This window comes from Corvus hawaiiensis, chromosome 4 (genome assembly GCF_020740725.1).
Source record: "Corvus hawaiiensis isolate bCorHaw1 chromosome 4, bCorHaw1.pri.cur, whole genome shotgun sequence".
In the NCBI taxonomy this organism is placed as follows: Eukaryota; Metazoa; Chordata; class Aves; order Passeriformes; family Corvidae; genus Corvus; species Corvus hawaiiensis.
Window position 1 is genome coordinate 78,750,838 of NC_063216.1, and position 18,420 is coordinate 78,769,257.

The 18,420-nt window shown below is 48.3% G+C and overlaps 2 protein-coding genes across 4 annotated transcripts in view; one reads left to right on the top strand and one right to left on the bottom strand.

Moving 5' to 3' along the window:
• MEST overlaps positions 1 to 7,227 on the bottom strand; it is a 9,965-nt gene extending 2,738 nt beyond the window's left edge. The window contains exons 1-8 of one of the 2 annotated variants that reach the window (XM_048300188.1): positions 7,162 to 7,227; positions 4,868 to 5,022; positions 3,640 to 3,719; positions 3,126 to 3,203; positions 2,604 to 2,740; positions 2,298 to 2,356; positions 1,965 to 2,005; positions 1,687 to 1,757 (exon numbers count right to left, since the gene is read on the bottom strand). In XM_048300188.1, the coding sequence (XP_048156145.1) occupies positions 1,687 to 1,757; positions 1,965 to 2,005; positions 2,298 to 2,356; positions 2,604 to 2,740; positions 3,126 to 3,203; positions 3,640 to 3,719; positions 4,868 to 5,021 (620 nt within the window). In that variant the 5' untranslated portion in view covers position 5,022; positions 7,162 to 7,227. Of the gene's footprint in view, positions 1 to 1,686; positions 1,758 to 1,964; positions 2,006 to 2,297; positions 2,357 to 2,549; positions 2,741 to 3,125; positions 3,204 to 3,639; positions 3,720 to 4,867; positions 5,023 to 7,161 lie in introns of both variants that reach the window. The other variant, XM_048300187.1, reaches the window with a different exon arrangement.
• Positions 7,228 to 7,412: 185 nt separating this feature from the next.
• Positions 7,413 to 18,315, top strand: CEP41 (centrosomal protein 41). 2 transcript variants are annotated; one of them, XM_048302200.1, is made up of 11 exons: positions 7,413 to 7,501; positions 7,815 to 7,878; positions 8,725 to 8,772; positions 12,034 to 12,095; positions 12,814 to 12,883; positions 13,328 to 13,454; positions 14,208 to 14,362; positions 14,622 to 14,689; positions 15,364 to 15,478; positions 16,228 to 16,443; positions 16,669 to 18,315. In XM_048302200.1, the coding sequence occupies exons 1-11, from the start codon at positions 7,469 to 7,471 to the stop codon at positions 16,815 to 16,817; spliced, it is 1,107 nt and encodes a 368-aa protein (XP_048158157.1). In that variant the 5' UTR covers positions 7,413 to 7,468; the 3' UTR covers positions 16,818 to 18,315. The 2 variants fall into 2 exon arrangements, with proteins under 2 accessions (XP_048158157.1, XP_048158158.1); XM_048302201.1 differs by lacking the exons at positions 7,413 to 7,501; positions 7,815 to 7,878 and adding an exon at positions 9,876 to 10,123 and having other exon boundaries at positions 8,744 to 8,772.
• The last annotated feature ends 105 nt before the right edge of the window (positions 18,316 to 18,420 follow it).

The window sequence follows — 18,420 nt, forward strand, 5'->3', positions numbered from 1 at the left end:
GTTTTTTGGGGGGAAAAAAAGAGGGTTTTTAACACTGCTAAAAATATCTGGTTATAAAAAAAGAAATCTGATTAATAAATTTGATAAATATAAAATAAAAATAAAATAAATAAAAGTAAATAATAAAAAATCTGATTAATAAATTTGATAAATAAAAATTAATAAATGAAAATAAATAATAAAAAGAAATCCGATTAATAAATTTGATACATTAAAAAATTTTTTAAAAATAAATAAAAGTAAATAAAACATAAATCTGATTAATAAATTTGATAAATATAAATAAAGTAAATAATAAAAAAATTTGAATAATAAATTTGATAAAAAAAATAAATGAAAATAAATAATAAAAAAGAAATCTGATCAATAATTTTGATAAATAAAATAATAAAAGTACATAATAAAAAAGAAATCTGATTAATAAATTTGATAAATAAAAAATAAAAACAAAATAATAAATAAAAGTACATAATAAAAAAGAAATCTGATTAATAAATTTGATAAAATAATAAGTGAAAATAAATAATAAAAAAGAAATCCGATTAATAAATTTGATACATAAAAAAATTTTTTAAAAATAAATAAAAGTAAATAAAACATAAATCTGATTAATAAATTTGATAAATATAAATAAATAAAAGTAAATAATAAAAAAATTTGAATAATAAATTTGATAAAAAAAATAAATGAAAATAAATAATAAAAAAGAAATCTGATCAATAAATTTGATAAATAAAATAATAAAAGTACATAAAAAAGAAATCTGATTAATAAATTTGATAAATAAAAAATAAAAATAAAATAATAAATAAAAGTAAATAATAAAAAAGAAATCTGATTAATAAATTTGATAAATAAAAAATAAAAATAAAATAATAAATAAAAGTAAATAATAAAAAAGAAATCTGATTAATAAATTTGATAAATAAATTAATAAGTGAAAATAAATTATAAAAAAGAAATCTGATTAATAAATTTGATAAATAAAAAATAAAAATAAAATAAATAAAAGTAAATGAAACATAAATCTGATTAATAATAAAATAAAAACAAAAATTAATAAAACATAAATCTGATTAATAAATTTGATACATAATAAAACAAATAATACAATAATCAATTTAAAATAATCTATAAAAAGAAATCTGATCAATAAATCTGCTTTTTAAAATAAATCAGATTATTATAAAATAAACCTGATTGTGCAGGGGTTTTGTTGCCTCTGTAATGTGTAATTCCAACGCTTGTGGGACAGGAGGATTTCAGTGTCCAGGGAAAAGCTGTGGGCTTTGTCATGAAGCTGAAGGCCTTGGCCAGTGTGCGGAGGGAACGGGCCAGGAGCTCAAGGCCACCTCTCCAGGGACAGTGCCAGGGAATGTTCTCCCCTGCCAAATCGCTGCCGCGCTGGCTCATGGAAGCACGGAATGGCTTGGGTTGAAAGGGAACTTCAGGATCATCCAGTGCCACCCCCTGCCGTGGCTGCTCCACCTCCCACCTTCCAGGCTGCTCCAACCTGGCTTTGGACACTTCCCGGGATCCAGGGGCAGCCACGGCTGCTCTGGGAATTCTATCCCAGAGTCTCCTCACCCTCCCAGCCAAGAATTCCTTCCAATTCCTGCCATGCCCCTATCCCACTTGGCTCACATCCTTATGGATCATGCCCAGCACCCCCGAGACCCGACTCACCCTCCGGAGAAGAAAAAGAAGTTCATCAGCCGCAGGATGATGGGGGACAGCAACCCCCCATCCTTGAGGAGCTTGGGAAGAAGGGAAAAAGGAGACAGCACTACTTGCATCGGGCACATGGATAAATCCTGCCTCCATGGAGAGCTCTTCCCACGGCTCCCAGCCCAATCCAGCCCCTCGAAGTGTCCGTGGGGCCTCGGTGGTGCGACAGCAGCGCTGCAAGGGGGGTTTCTTTGGGATTTTGGGATTCAGTGTGACTAGAATGAGGAGCAGCTCACCTTCTGGATGAAGCGGGGGTAGTGTGTTTCAGGAAAAATCCCTGGAAGGACATCAAAGAACTGAGCTGGAACACGGGAAGTGTTTTGCTCCACATGTCCCAGTTTTTCCCCCTTCACGGTACCATGGAAGTGGCCCAGGGAACCCCAGGATTGATGCTCCTGGTTAATTACAGCACCTTGATTGCAATCCTTGGGATTCAGGTGATGGAGATCAGAAGGCCACCCCATCCCATGGATCCCCATCCCACGGATCCCCATCCCATGGATCCCCATCCTACGGATCCCCATCCCATGGATCCCCATTCCTCCCATCCCACCTGGTGCAAACCTTACCTCCGTTGGATAAACAGAGGCTGTTGATCAGGATGCTTCCAGTTTTATTGTGCTCATACCTGGGGACAGCAGAGAAGAAGGTGAAACACAACCAAACCTCTCCAGGCTCCGAGAAATGACCAACCACGAGGTCAAACCGTGGAGGATCATCTCCATTTCTTTTGGGAATTGGACGGATGGGAGCCTCGGATGCGCCCTGAGACACCTCAGGCACAAGGAAAAGGGGATTCTGCGCCACGTCCTTCCACTTATCTGCTGAGAATCATCTTGATGGAGACAACAAAGGGCAGGAGGGGTGGCGGGGACCTGTGGAGCAGCTCCTGGGCGACCGTGTCCCCGTAATCGTGGGACAGGAGGTTGATCCTCTGGTGCCGGAGCCCGAGGTGCCGCAGCAGCCCCTCCACGATGGTGGCCTGCTCGAAGATGGAGTAGCCATGGGGCCTCTGCAAAAGTGGGAGAGGGGCCCCAATGAGAGCCTGACCCACCAGGAGCCCGCAGATTCCGGAATAAACACCCCAAGGGAGGAGTATGGGAATCTGGAATATGGAAGCCAGCAGCTTGTGACCCCAGACTCAGCAGTCGGGATGTCCTGTGATGTCCACAAGGCCATGGGAGCATTGTCTGTGCTCCAAAGGGGTCAAGGTGTGTTTTGGAGTTCCATCAAACCCAGCTGAAGGTCCACCACAAACCTTCCCCATCCCTTCCACTATAATGATGACTTATCCCTTTTCCAGAGGGAAATGGGAGGAGAAACTGGATGGCAGAACCCAATTTTCCAGAGTGCTGAGCTGAAAGGAACCATGAAAATCCTCGTCCCAGGGTACTCACAGGCTTGTCACTGAACCCAAATCCAAGGAAATCCAGGGCAATCACCCGGTGAAAGCGCTGGGTCAGCCCTTCCCAGATCTGGGAAGAGGAGAAATGCATTAACAAAGCATCCAGTGGGAGCAGAGGATGGAAACATCTGCAGTGATGAGCAGTCATGGATGGACATGCTCCTCTCCACCACCCCAGGAGAACATTCCAGCTCCAAGGAAACAGCAGGAAGTCAAAATTTCCCACTAAACAGCAAGACCATCCCCAGAAAAGCCAAGGAATAGCTGTGGGTGATTTCCTCACGCTTTGAGCTGGACTGTGGGAAAGGGTGATGCGAGAAGAGTTTGGATCCCATGCTGGGAGAGGAACAAGGTGATATCCTGGAGCATGGTGGAATCCCAAGGAAAAATCTGGGGAATTCTCCTCTGGAGCATGGCCCACCCCAGGCTGACTCCCTGCTGTCCTGCCTGCTCATCCCCAGGAGCTGCAAATCCTGGCGTTTACTGCCAGATTCCAACCCCCTCACCTTGCTCCAGTCGTAGCTGGACGTTGGGAAGCCGTGGAGGAGCACCACGATGTCGGAGCTGCCGACGGCGCCGCTGGAATCTGCCGAGGGAACGGGACACCTCAGGAGCAGCTTTTCCCAAAATTCCTCCCTCCTGGGACAGGCATTGCCGCTCATCCCACTGGGAATCCACCCACCCGTGGGGCACCTCTCCCCCTGCTCCCCAAAACCCAGGATGGGTTTGATTCCCACTGCAGCTTCCCAGTGGTTCTCTTCGGAAACCTCACTGGTTCCGTGATGAATCCAGGGATTTAATTAGCCCAAATTAATTCCAGCAACCTCTACATTGCTGCAAGAAGGGTTTCCAGTGTCTTCTCCTTGCTGGGATCCATCGGAGGCTCTTGGGATCCTTCCCACCAAGGTACAAGAACCATTTAACCCCAGTTAAAATGTTCTGATCCATCCCTGCCAGATCCAGGCAGCGGCTCCTCTTGGAGGCCTTTGCAAGGGATTTGTCACCACCTTGCCCAGGTGTCTTGGGGTGACCTTATGATGTGTATCCCATATCGCTGCCTATGCCCAGAAATTAATTATTGGCCTTTCTATGCCTCTGAACTGAGCCTGAGAGGGGGAAGAAAAACTGAGCAAAACTTTCTCAAAGCAGTTTGAAACTTGTTCAAGGTCACATAAAGATAGCAGGGTTTTTTTTCCAGCTGGGGCAGGGGGGAGCGAGGAAGCACCCGGCTGGCAGCTTTTCCAGTCAGTTTTTGGCCAGTTTTTTTTCCAGTTCCTTGTTCTCTGGAGAGAGGCTGAGAGCTGAACTTTTCCTTCTCTGGAATTTCGGATTTTCTCCCTTTTCTACTGGACTGCCTGATTGCTGTAACATCAGAGCACATCGGGAGGACTTTCCACCGGGCACAGAGGGCCTGGCCCTGGGCCAAGCCCCAGCTCCGAGGAGACCAAAGGGAGGACTCGAACACTTTCCCAGGTTTTTCCTCTACAGCGAAAGATTTTACCATTTAACATTATTTTCCTTTCCCGTGTGCTTGTTAAATAAATAGTTTTATCTTCTTCACTTTCCTTCGAGGAAAATTTATTTTTTTTTTCCCAAACCTGGTGGGGGGAGGGGTGGTTGTGCCTTCTCTCAGAATATATATATATTTCTAAATTTGGCCAAACCGGAACACCAGGTTTTTGGGAATGTCCCCATGGCCACCACGGGATGATCCCGTCCCCAGGGCTCCGTCACCTCTGTAGAAGATGTTCAGGTCCTTGTAGGTGAAGAAGCTTCCGGAGGATTTCCAGGAGCGGAGCGCCGGGGAGAGCTGGGGGGGCGGGATGTGCAGGTAGACGGCGAGGAGGGGCACGCCCAGCAGCCCCACCTGCACCCACCACTCCTTCATCCTGCAGGACACAGCCGGGACACCGGGATTCACTCCGGAACTCCCGCATTCCCCTAAAGCTCCCCAGGTCCCCCGAAACCACCTCCATGTCCCCAAAACTCTCCCATTCCCATAACCCACCCCCATGTCCCCAAAACTCCCCCATTCCCATAACCCACCCCCATGTCCCCAAAACTCCCCCATTCCCATAACCCACCCTCATGTCCCCAAAACTCCCCCATTCCCATAACCCACCTCCATGTCCCCAAAACTCCCCCATTCCCATAACCCACCTCCATGTCCCCAAAACTCCCCCATTCCCATAACCCACCCCCATGTCCCCAAAACTCCCCTATTCCCATAACCCACCTCCATGTCCCCAAAACTCCCCTATTCCCATAACCCACCCCCATGTCCCCAAAATTCCCCCATTCCCATAACCCACCCCCATGTCCCCAAAACTCCATTCCCATAACCCACCTCCATGTCCCCAAAACTCCATTCCCATAACCCACCCCCATGTCCCCAAAACTCCCCTATTCCCATAACCCACCCCCATGTCCCCAAAACTCCATTCCCATAACCCACCCCCATGTCCCCAAAACTCCCCCATTCCCATAACCCACCCCCATGTCCCCAAAACTCCATTCCCATAACCCACCCCCATGTCCCCAAAACTCCCCCATTCCCATAACCCACCCCCATGTCCCCAAAACTCCCCCATTCCCATAACCCACCCTCATGTCCCCAAAATTCCCCCATTCCCATAACCCACTCCCATGTCCCCAAAACTCCCCTATTCCCATAACCCACCCTCATGTCCCCAAAATTCCCCCATTCCCATAACCCACCCCCATGTCCCCAAAACTCCCCTATTCCCATAACCCACCCCCATGTCCCCAAACCTCCCCCATTCCCATAACCCACCCCCATGTCCCCAAAACTCCATTCCCATAACCCACCTCCATGTCCCCAAAACTCCCCTATTCCCATAACCCACTCCCATGTCCCCAAAACTCCCCTATTCCCATAACCCACCCTCATGTCCCCAAAATTCCCCCATTCCCATAACCCACCCTCATGTCCCCAAAACTCCCCCATTCCCATAACCCACCCTCATGTCCCCAAAATTCCCCCATTCCCATAACCCACCTCCATGTCCCCAAAACTCCCCCATTCCCATAACCCACCCCCATGTCCCCAAAACTCCCCCATTCCCATAACCCACCCCCATGTCCCCAAAACTCCCCCATTCCCATAACCCACCTCCATGTCCCCAAAACTCCCCCATTCCCATAACCCACCTCCATGTCCCCAAAACTCCCCCATTCCCATAACCCACCCCCATGTCCCCAAAACTCCCCTATTCCCATAACCCACCCCCATGTCCCCAAAACTCCCCCATTCCCATAACCCACCTCCATGTCCCCAAAACTCCCCCATTCCCATAACCCACCCCCATGTCCCCAAAACTCCCCTATTCCCATAACCCACCCCCATGTCCCCAAAATTCCCCCATTCCCATAACCCACCCCCATGTCCCCAAAACTCCCCTATTCCCATAACCCACCTCCATGTCCCCAAAACTCCATTCCCATAACCCACCCCCGTGTCCCCAAAATTCCCCCATTCCCATAACCCACCCCCATGTCCCCAAAACTCCCCCATTCCCATAACCCACCCCCATGTCCCCAAAACTCCCCCATTCCCATAACCTGCACATCCCCAGGGTGGCAGAACCAGCAAAGGTTTGGGGTCTGACAGTGGACGTGGGTCTCATTTGGGGTCTGAGGGCGATTGTGGGTCCATTTGGGGTTTGAGGGGGGAACATGGGGTTATTGGGAGGCTGGGGGGGGGGGGGGGGATGTGGATCCATAAAGGGTCTGAAGGGGGGTTATGGACTCATGGGGTTCTGGGCGGGTCACGGGCTCATTGGGGTCTGGGGGAGCGTGACCCCAACGTGGTTCAGGGAGCCAATGGAAGTCAAAGGGAGGGGACACACCCACAAAAGCCCCGCCCCCCGAGCCACACCCCTCTATGAGCCACGCCCATCGGAGCCCCGCCCCCGGGCCCCCACCCCGTCTCCCCTCAGGCCACGCCCCCTCCCTGAGCGCGCGCCCGGCGGGGGGCGTGGCCGCGGGCGCGCGCGCGCCTCTCTCACCTGCGCTCAGGTGCCGCCGCGGGCGCGCGCCGCCATCGCGCTCTCCCGGCGGGGCGGGGCGGGGCGGGGAGGCGCGGCCACCGCCCCGCGCATGCGCATCTCCCACCCTCCCCTTCCCCGCCGCTTCCCGCCCGCCGCGTCCCTCCCGTTGCCGGGCGACGCGCGCCCTTCCCCGTGCGCGGCCTCTGATTGGCTGCGGGCGCGGCGGGCGGCCAATGGCGGAGGGCGTAGTTGCGGGGTGGGGGGGAGGCGGGAGCGCGGCCGCGCGTGAGGGACGGGCGGAGCCGGCGAGCGGCGGTGCGGGGCGATGTCGGCTCGGGGAGCGTTCGGGGACCCTCAGGTGCTGTGAGGGGCCTTTCCTTCGCCGACACCCTCCGGGCGGCGAGGGGGAACACGAGGGAGGCGCGGGGGGATGGTTCCTGCAGCTCCTGGAGCCGGGCGAGCTCAGTGTGGAGAAAAAACGGGAGAAATGCTCCTTTGAAGGCTTTAAATCAGCGGGGTTTAATACCGAGATGGGGATTCAGGATTTTCTCGCTCATTTTTCTGTCTCTTAAACCCCTTCAAATCGCATTTTCTGTTCATTTTTCTGCTTTTTTTAAAGTGTCTTTTTATTTTTTAAATTTTGGCTTCTCGTCTTTTCCATTTTGAAACAGCTTCTAACGCGGCGCATCCCCTCGAATCCCAAGTATCAACATATAAAAACGCGTCTGGATACTGGTAAGTGAAATTGTTCTGTGGTAAAAACACTAAAAAATAGGTGTAGGATGATAGAAAAGTATAATTAATGTCTTAATTACCTCTGTCCCGAGCTAATTTACCCCAAACTCTACAGAATTCTCATCGTGATGATGATTTGTCTCACCAAACGTTTGCAGCTTATAAAAATTTCCTATTTACAATTCTCTTTCAAAGCTGAAATTTAATCAAGCACAAATCATGCAGATTTATGTGTATTTATGTGTGCTGTGTATATTTATGTATGTTTATCTTCACACACCCCTGTTCATCCCCTGAAAGTTGAGGTTAGATGCTCTGTGTGTAGATAACCACGTATTTAAAGTCTTTCTTGTGTTAAAGCTTGTTTATATTTTCTATTTTTTTTTTTTTAAGAAGAATTAGGGATTAAAATAGGTTTAAACTGGGTCAGGCTCTGTTGTGGTGGTTCCCATAGAAATTACTGGTTTTGCAATTCCTGTCCATGGACTTTTCTTGTATCTTGTCAAGGCTGTGAGGCAAAATAATTATTTAGGGGTGTCTTTGGGGGCGTTTTTTTTTGTTGTTAAAGCAGCTGAATTTCATCCAGTAACACCAGCCTGTAGCATCCTCACCAAAATGCTGGAAAAGGAACAGCAAGTCCTTGGATTTTGCTGTTTAGCTCAACGTTCCTTGAGAGAAAAGAGGAAAATCGTGGCCTTTTTGTGCCTTGTATTGTAATGGTGAAGGAGGATCTACAACAAGCAGCTGTTTCCTTCAAAGCAATTAAAATTTAAGCCTTAATGGGCCTGAAGAAAACCTCTAATAAATAAGTAATCATAATAAACCGATTTTTTTGTTCTGTTACAGGGAATAGTTTGTCAAAATACATGGAGAAGCTGGAAGAGATCAAAAGAAGTGAGTACCTGGGGAGGAGCAGGACGGGTTAAAAATGGGTTGGTTCAAAGCTCAAAGAGCAGGGGGTGAATCTCAGGAGGTTTTCCTTGGAAATCTCCACAGATTTAATTTAAAAATCCAAGCAGGCAGGTCAGGAAATCTTCCAGATCCTTCTTTGTGCACTTTTTATTATTGGATTGAAACCAGACAGGAAGTTCTCTGAGCTAAGAAATCCAGGCTAGACTCAATCTGGGGAGATGCAGCCTTCCTTCTGAGACTTTATTTCACTTTTAGGTCACAATTTGAGCTCTTTTCTCTTTATTTAATTTAAATTTCTATCAAAATACTCCAAGACAGGAAAAAACCAAGCTCATTCCTCGTGTTTCCATTGATTTCACCATCACTAAACGCTGGCATTTTGAAGACTTTAGGTTGTTCAGGCTAATGAAAGCCTAAAATATTTTTATTTCTCTGCTTTCCCACCAAACCCAGGCTTTTCAAATAATTTCCCCCATCAAAGTGGTGACTTTATTTCCAGATTATTCTCACGTAAGGAGCCAGGAAAACTCTTCAACCTGAAAGCTGCATTTATGGAGGTGAAAAAAACTCCAACCCTGAATTGAACTGAAACCTCCGTTAATGAGGATTAATTAGGGTTTGAAATGCTCAGTTTTAGTTCTCAGCCCCACTTTCTGTGCCCCCCTTGTGAGGGAGGCCACGGGAATTTATTTGTGCAAAATGGGCCTTTGTTTGTGGTTTGTTTGTTGGGTTTTTGGGTTGGTTTTTTTTTTTCAAACACTGCAGGTCTTTGGGGGGAAAATCAAAAGAGGAATGACCTTGGCTTTCCAAAACGCTCTCTTGACTGAGATTTCAGTGCTGGACACTGCTTTACTTTTTATTTGTGCTGAAAATGTTGTTTGGTGGCCCAGCTGGGTTTCCAATCTCCGCCACGGATCTGTTCCGTGCGCTTCTTTTGTTCCCTCTTTTTTTGGAGGCCAGGGAGGAACTTTGTCATTCTCTCCAGGCTGAATGGACACCTTGTGTTCCCAGGGAGTGGAGGAACTTCTCCCCCTTGGTTTCTCAGGGATAGATGACACCCTTTGGACACGGATTTAAATCCCCAGCACAGGCACCTCTCTGTCCCTTATGTAACGTGAGAGATTTAAATCCACGGCATCAAAAATGAGAGAGCTGCACCCACGATGATTCATCCTTGGGAGGATTGACTTGAGGACACACACCAAGTCTTTTCCTTCTCTCTGGTGTTGCTGCCCTCCTCTCCAAAGCCCCGAGGAGCCCATCCTGGAAAACGCAATCATTCCGAGCAAAACCATGTCAGAAAACTCCAACGGATCCGCCAGGACCGGACCGGGTACGTCGGGTTGCTTTTGGAGCTGGAAGCAGCACTTCTGAGCTCTCTGGGAACTGCTGGGAAGGCATTTTGGGTGGCAAAGAGGCTTTTTTTGGGATGAAAAACCCTTATTTGAGGTGGGAAGGAACCATCCAGGAGCTGCAGCGTGCGACAGCGATTCCGCTTTGCCGGTGTTTTTAAACATCCAGCACTTCCCAAGCTTTGCTGCTTTTATTTGTCCTTCTAAATGAAGTTTATTTGACATGACAGAAAGGCTCCTTTTTCGCCTTGGGTGGGCAATTTTAGTCATTGAGCTGATGAAATGGGAAATAAATACAGGAGATAATTGTTGCTGGTTTTTTTGGAGCTAAAGGAGGATTTAACAACCTCAGCTTGAGGCTTGAAACCAGGTGGTTTTGCAAGAACCACGAGGGTCATTTCCCAGTTAATTGACATCCTGCAGTCCAGTTTCTGCACCTCCTCATCCTGCAAACCAGTTTCTGCACCTCCTGTGCTTCAGCCCCATGCTTTGGATGTGCAGTGGATATTTTGGTGGGGCTCCTTTTTCCTAGGACAAGTTGTGAGGAGCAAACAGGTGCTTGTTTTGCAGCCTAATCAAAATGATTTAGGGTGGGATGTGGAATTTGGGAACTCTGAATGTGTTGGGAAGAGATCTCAGCCTCCAGCATTCCTGTGGCTCCTTCTCTAAACACAACTCAGCTTGGGAGTTTCCTCAAATAAGCAAATCCCGGGGGAATTTTTTGTGTCGTGGCTGCAGGAATGTGCATGGGAGCCCTTCCCCCTTCTCCCTCATCTCCCCTAAGCTAATGGAGCATTCAGCAGATGGTTTTAGAGGATTTAGAATTGTTTAACTGGGTGGATTTGCCAAAGATCCTGTGCTCCGTTGTTATCCCTCGGAGCTGAACAGCTGGAGAGGGACCAGCTCCTTCCTAGCCCTGCCTTTCCCAAAGGACAAAGCTCCCATTGCTTCCCAGGAGAGGTTATTCCATATCAAGATGTTCCTACTGATACCCATCCTGGCTTCTCTCTCCTCCTCCAAACACCTTTTGTTTCACACCAGGAGGTTTCTCCCTTGCTCTGCATCTCTAGGATCAGGATGGGATCAGGCTCCCTCCCACTTTGCCATCATTCCTTCGGCTCTGGGAATCTCTGCTCTGGATCTTTGCCAGCCCTTCCAGCAGCCCTGCTCAGTTTTCTTGCTCCCTAAGCTGTGTCTTCAGGATTAAGATTCAATTAGTCCGGTTTCTTGTGTTAATTAATCCATTAAGACTCGATTAGTCGAGTTTCTTGTGTCAATTATCCATTCCTTGAGAGATCCGTGTCAGCAAATGGTAGAAATCAGAATTTAATTGTCAGATAAAGTATAAAAACTTGGGATTTTTTAATTGTTCAGATGAAACCTGCACGTTTAGTTTGGTGTTTGCAAAGATGTGATGCCCCATGCTCTGATTCTGCTGTAATTTACACAAATTAATAACTCAGGTAGATGAATCTTTTGGTTTAAGGAGCTTTGTGACCCCAGTGGGCTCCAAAGAACAGCAGGAAAAGGGGGAATTCCTGAGCTGCTTCCTTCCCCAGCACCGTGGAAAACACAAATTCATACTGGAGTCTAAAAGCAATTAAATCTGCCTCTTCCACTTCATCATATCTGGACAAGATTTCCCTTTGTAACTGGTGTTAATTAAACCCTCTCTCTAGGACTGGTATTAATTAAACCCTCTCTTTATGACAGGCATTTCACTAAGTCTCCAGGTTTGCTGCTCTCATCCTTCAGTGCAAACTTGCCCTGAGATCCTGCCTGGCTGCAGAAGAGTCTCTGAGAAAAGATGGGATTAAGCTATGACCTGGTGGCTAAAAAAACTGGGAATGAGCTGAAAATTTACCTTGTCCTCTTTGTTTTGTGTTTGAAGATTACAGATATAAAAAGGATGAGCTGTTTAAAAGGCTGAAGGTGACAACTTTTGCTCAGTTGGTACGTACAGATCCCTCTCTGGCCTCCAAGACCTTTTAGGAACAGCATTTTTCCTTGGAATAAAAGTTTCTCTGTAATTATTTGGCCTTAATGTGCAATTATTCTGTCTTGGCTTCTTCCTGCCCTTTAATAAAAGCAAATAATTCATTTCCACAGTGGCCAAATGCCTTTAATTACAAATTAAAGTTTGTGGTGACTCCATCTTTGAAATTTATCCCTTATTTTATTTGTCTGTTAACTTAAAACGATCTGCAAGCATCTGCAAAAGAAAAAAAGCTGGGTAAAACAGCCCCTAAATCTGAGTTTTGTGTCAAGTAATCGCAGCCTGAAGCCCTCCCTGACCCCAGGTTTAACTGCAGAAGGTCGGCAGGTTGGGACTTCAAGGCTTTCTGTGCATTATTTTATTTCAAAGCAGTGAATCATAATATTTAAAAAGTGAAAAATTGATCAGGAAACGAAGAGCTGGGGGGTGCTGGTTCAAGAAAACTGCTTAAAACTAAAAGAAAAAAAACCAGTTGTCTTCTCAGGAGAGAAGATAAGGGAAGGTTAAACTCAGAGATGTTGAAGGAGTAGGATTCTGCAGACTTGTGATTTTTTTTTCTTTTCCCCTGGGTTGTTAAAAGCAACCCTTGGCTCGTTCTTCCTTAAGCTGATCCCTGCTGTGTTTCCCTGCCATGAGGATGTGGGGATCAGTGTCTCTTGTTTTCGTGCCCTGCAGGTTATCCAGGTCGCCTCTCTGTCCAATGAAACTTTAGAAGTGACAAATGAGGAGCTGCACAAGCTGCAAGGTGATGACATTTATGGCAGGAACAAAGGGGAAGAGCTGGGCATCAGTGCCAGGGGGTGAAGTGGCCGAGCTGGCAGTGCAGCAGGGCTCCAGCAGGAGGAAAAACAAAACTTCACCTGTGGCCTGCAGCAATTCCATGCTGGGAATAGAACCACTGCTAAAAAAGAGTAGGAAAGGCCTCGTGCTGGCAGATTTGTTGTTGTAACAACATAACCCCCATCAAAAATTCTATTTTATTGAGATTTTCAAATGAGATCTCGAGCCCTAAAAAAAAATCAGTTGGCTCTTTATTATTTTGAATAGGAGGCTCTGGGTAAATGCTCTTCATTAAGAGGATGAAGATAAAGCTGTCACACTCTTCTTTCCAAGAATAGAAACTGGCTTTAAAACCTGCTTGTTTACCTCCTGCAGCTTCCTAACTCCTCGTGCCCTCTTCTCTCCCCAGATGCTGATGCTGCAGGTGAAGATGCAGCAGGGACAAATGGGAAAGGGAGCCCTGAGGGGACACCCAGCCCAGTCCTGTCCCTAAATGACTCAGGAGCCGGGGAATCCCATCGCTCCACGCTGCAGAGGTGCCTCAGGATAACACAGTTTTCTTCCTGTCTTAGCAGATGATTATTTGAACCCAGCTGCTGATTTTAAATTGCTACTAAGTGGTTTTATACTCTAGTTCTCATTAAAGCCTGGATTTGTAGATGAGAGGGAAGGGATTGGCAGGATTTCCTGTTGGAATGAGTTTGGCTTGAGGCTGGAACTCAACATTGTTGTCACCTGATGACGGTCTGATGAGGAAATGTGTCTGTGGGATTCCATCCAGGTCCCCACATTCCTGAATTTTGGGAGTCACACAGTGCTCTGGGGAACTCAGTCATGTGCATGATGTGTTTATATGGATATGGAGGGCCAGGAGCCAGGGAATGGCTTCCCAGTGCCAGAGGGCAGGGCTGGATGGGAGATTGGGAATTGGGAATTGCTGGCTGGGAGGGTGGGCAGGGGCTGGAATGGAATTCCCAGAGCAGCTGGGGCTGCCCCTGGATCCCTGGCAGTGTCCAAGGCCAGGCTGGACACTGGGGCTGGGAGCAACCTGGGATAGTGGAAGGTGTCCCTGCCATGGCAGGGGGTTGGAAAAGACCCTTAAGGTCCCTTCCCACCCAAACCATTCCGGGATTGACAATAAGTCCAATTCCAAACCCACCATGTCAAGGGATCCCAGGATGATGCTGTAAGAGGAAGCTTTATCCCAGCTCTTCCCCAGCCTTGGAGCTGCTGGAGAGACACAGAAACATTCAGAGCTCTCCCACCTTAACCTCCCGTTCCCTTTGCAGCGTGATCAGTGGGGTTGGGGAAATGGACATTGAAAAGGATGCTCCAAAGAAAGAGGAGGACACCCAGGCTAAGGAGAAGCCTTATCCCGACTGCCCCTTCCTGCTGCTGGACGTGCGGGACCGGGACGCGTACGAGCAGTGCCACATCGTTGGGGGTGAGCAGCCACAATCCCACAGGCACCTGGCGATGGATGTTCAGCTCTGGGGCACATTCCAGCTGGATTTTGTCCCCCCGGTGGGACATCACTGGGTGTTCTCTACGCTTATCCAGCACATCCCTCCTTCCTGGGAAGGGATGAGGGGCCTGAGCTGATGTTAATCCCTTACTCAGTGGGTTCTCAAGGCTGTTGTGTCCCAGGCTGTTGGTGTTCAGCCACTGGATGATTGTTCCCTCTTTTTTTTCCCCTTCTGCAGCTTATTCCTACCCCATTGCAACGTTGTCGAGAACCATGAATCCCTATACAAACAGTATTCTGGAATATGTATCCTTTGCATGGAAACTGGCATAGAAAACCATGGGGGGATGCTGATGGGGGCTCTCAAAAATCAATTGGAGCTTATCCAAGCAAAATTAGGGATTGCAAGGAAGGTGGGACAGGAGGTGGAATTACCTGGTGCAGCTCCACTGCCTTCATCACGTGCTGGATTCTATTTCCTCAAGGCTTCTCTTGACTCCAGTGGGAGCTGCCTGGATTTGGCATTTCTCGGGATTTTGGCTGCTGGAAGGCAAAGCCAGACTTGGGCACTGCTCTCCTGCTGCTGCTGGAGTGCTGGGCTGCTCCAGGGGTACATCCATCAAATCCTTTGGCTTCCTGTCAGCACCTTGATGGGGACTGGGGGACAGCCAGAGGATTGTTAGGAAGGATTAGGCTGATCATTCCCAGGTTGTTGACTCTGAGGGGAGGTTGTAAACAAAGGTGCTGTTGCCATTCCCAATCTTCAAGCAATGCTGGATCCAGTGGGAATTAGGCTGGGTCCTTCCAGTGTCTGCCAAGCCTCAGCCGGAGAATTCCACAGGGAAAACATTCCTGTTGGATGCTTGCAAGCCAAGTATGGAGTTTTTCCCTCCTCAATCCCATTTATTTGTCTCTTTTTCTTTCTAAAATGCATCAATATCCTCTTAAGTTCAGTGACTCCTTAACAATTCCCATGGCAGAAAAATGCCCATGGAAAAATCATCATCGTGTACGACAACGACGAGCGCTTGGCGAGCCAGGCGGCCACCACCATGTGTGAGAGGGGCTTCGAGAACCTCTTCATGTTATCTGGGGGTACGTGGGGCTGGCAGAGCTCCCTGAGACCTCCCAGGGAAAAGGGGAGTGGAGAGCGACTTGTGGGAGCTGGAGATGGGAAACGGGGGGATCTTGGAATCATGGGATGGTTTGGGTTGGAAGGAAACTGGAAATCATCCAGTTCCGGCCCTATGGGCAGGGACAGCTCCCACTGTCCCAGGCTGCTCCAAGCCCCAATGTCCAGCCTGGCCTTGGGCACTGCCAGGGATCCAGGGGCAGCCCCAGCTGCTCTGGGAATTCCATTCCAGCCCCTGCCCACCCTCCCAGCCAGCAATTCCCAATTGCCAATCTCCCATCCAGCCCTGCCCTCTGGCACTGGGAAGCCATTCCCTGGCTCCTGTCCCTCCATGCCTTGGCCCCAGTCCCTCTGCAGCTCTCCTGGAGCCCCTTTAGGCCCTGCAAGGGGCTCTCAGCTCTCCCTGGAGCCTTCCCTTCTCCAGGGGAACATTCCCAGCTCTCCCAGCCTGGCTCCAGAGCAGAGGGGCTCCAGCCCTGGGAGCAGCTCCATGGATTCCTCTGGACTCTGTCCAGCAGCTCCAGGTCCTGCTGATGTTGGCCCCAGAGCTGGACTCCATGCGGGATCTCACCTGAGCGGGGCAGAGCAGCAGAATTCCCCCCTCTGCTGCTGCCCACATTTCTCCATCCAAACTTGCTGGACCTTCAGCTCCATCAATCCCTTGTGACTGGTCCATCCCAGCTGGGATAACGAGCGATCTGTGTCCCTGCAGGCCTCAAAGTCCTTGCACAGAAGATCCCAGAGGGGTTGATCACCGGCACGCTCCCCGTGTCCTGCCAGGTGCCAGCTCCCTCAGGATCTGCCCGCAGGAAAATGACGCCCAGGGTGCCACCCACACGTGCAGAGAACAAATGGAGATTTTCTGCAGATGACCTCCAGAAGTTAAAGCATTACCTGGCCGAGGAGCACGTTCCTTCAGACACTGCCAGTAAGACTCCAGAACATGCTGCAACCTCACCATGGAATCATGGAATGCTTGGGTGGGAAGGGACCTTAAACCTCATCCAGTTCCACCCCATGCCACGGGCAGGGACACCTTCCCCTATCCCAGGCTGTTCCAAGCCCATCCAACCTGGCCTTGGACACATCCAGGGATGGGGCAACCACAACCTCTGTGCAACCAATTTCTGATTTGGGGTTGTTTTTCCCACAGGCCGCCTTACCCGGGGTGTTTCAAGCCATGATTCCAAGCTCTCATCCGTGAGGAGCAACCCCAGCCTCCCCAGCCCCGCTGGCAACATGGGCTCCCTGAGCAGCCGCTCTCACAGCAGGACCAGCATCCAGAACAGGCCGTGGAAATAAATTGAGTATCCAGGTTTTGGGAATCCTGAGCAATGCAGCCCGTTTGTGGTTTTGGGAATCGGCAGGGAAAAGCAGCCATGGTGAGAATTGGCAGCTCGGGTAAGGCTGTGCAGCTGGAATGATGTTTCCTGGAAGCAGGAATGGCATCACTTGAGGGGCAGGGCAGGGCAGAGGTGATAGAACTGGTTTTGTAGGGGAGGGAGCAAACTGGTAGTAAAGTCTGGGACCAGTAGCAACCATTCCACAAAGCTTTTAGTCCAGCTGAAGGAATTTGTGTCCAGAACATTCCTGGGCCGTGCCTGGAGCCATGAGGGTGAATAGGCCAGAAATCATCTGTGAGCACAACCTTTGGTGTTTTTAGCAGAGATAAAGACATTCAGCAGCTTGCCAAAAGTGAGAGAAGATCCCGGAAGGGTTTTTTGGGGTTTTTAAAAATAAATTATGATAATGAACAGAAGTATTTTTAATAAAGATGTATCTGGAATTGCCCAGTTGGTGCTGTGACAGTCGTGTTTGCTCGTGGGCACTTTGTGAGTAGTTGTGTCTTTTTCAAAGTGAGCTGGAAAGGAATAACTGGAGTTTTTTTTTCCAGTGACTCCTTTGCCAGAGTTTTTTTAGGAGCTGCTTTAAGGTTTAGGGTAGCTGAAGGGAAATTTACTGCTGCTGCCTCACCAGGGTCCCTAAAACCCAGCAGGGCCCTGGAATCTGGAAATGAGCAGGGTGAAGGTTTGCTGGAAAATGAGTAGCCCAGTTTTCCTCAAACTGGTGCTTCTGGATAACTTGGGAATCCTCTGATTTTCCTGAGCTGCCTGTGGGAGACTTTGGAGGTGATTGTGGAGGGATTCTGCTCTCCAGTTTTTCCATCTGGCATTGCTGAGCCTGCTCCAGCTTTGGTTATCGTGGTCTTGTGGGCTTTCTGTGTCTTTTTGGATTCAGTGGTTTTTCCTTTTTGAAGCAGACAGTCTTCAACACATCCCAAAATTCACTGGCGATTTTGGGGTCATTCTGGTGAAAGGACAAAAAGTAGGAGAAATGGCACATAATTTCCAGTTTGGCAGCTTAAGACTTGCCATCCCTGAGCACGTTTATCATTTATTGCATCTCTGGGTCTGAAATCAGACAATGCTGATTGCAGGACTGGCAGTTTCAGTCTGATAAGATCCTGCTGCTGTGGGAATAGAGTTTTCCAGCTCCATGAGCTCTTGGAAGTGTCATTGCATTGGCTAAAATCCTGGTTTTGCTATCCAGCTGTGGGAGACAGATCCAGAATCCCTGGCTACTCTGTGCTGTGTGAAAACCTCCTGGTGAAACAGTTGGACAAAACTGGCCTGAGTCGTTTGAGATCCTCCAAATCCAAGGAGTCTAAGGAAGGACTGAATGTACTTTCCCACCATCTCGATGGATTTGTGTGGATTTGGACTCTTGGTTGGAGCAGAGTCAAACTCTGCAGAGGCTGAGAGGTTTAATTGTTTAATTTAATAAAATGTTAATTATGGCAGCTGCTTGGGTGATTTATTTTCAGCTTTGAGAGCTGTGGAGAGCCTGGAAAAGCTGGGAGTGGGCTCAGCTCCCCATTCCCTAGGGATTGCAGCAGGTGAGGAGG

Coding starts and splice junctions, on each gene's coding strand:
- CEP41 (XM_048302200.1), top strand. CDS start 7,469: ATGTCGGCTCGGGGAGCGTTCGGGGACCCTCAG. Junction 8,773..12,033: donor GCTGGAAGAGATCAAAAGAA/GTGAGTACCTGG, acceptor TTGTGTTTGAAG/ATTACAGATATAAAAAGGAT. Junction 14,363..14,621: donor GCAGTGCCACATCGTTGGGG/GTGAGCAGCCAC, acceptor CCCCTTCTGCAG/CTTATTCCTACCCCATTGCA.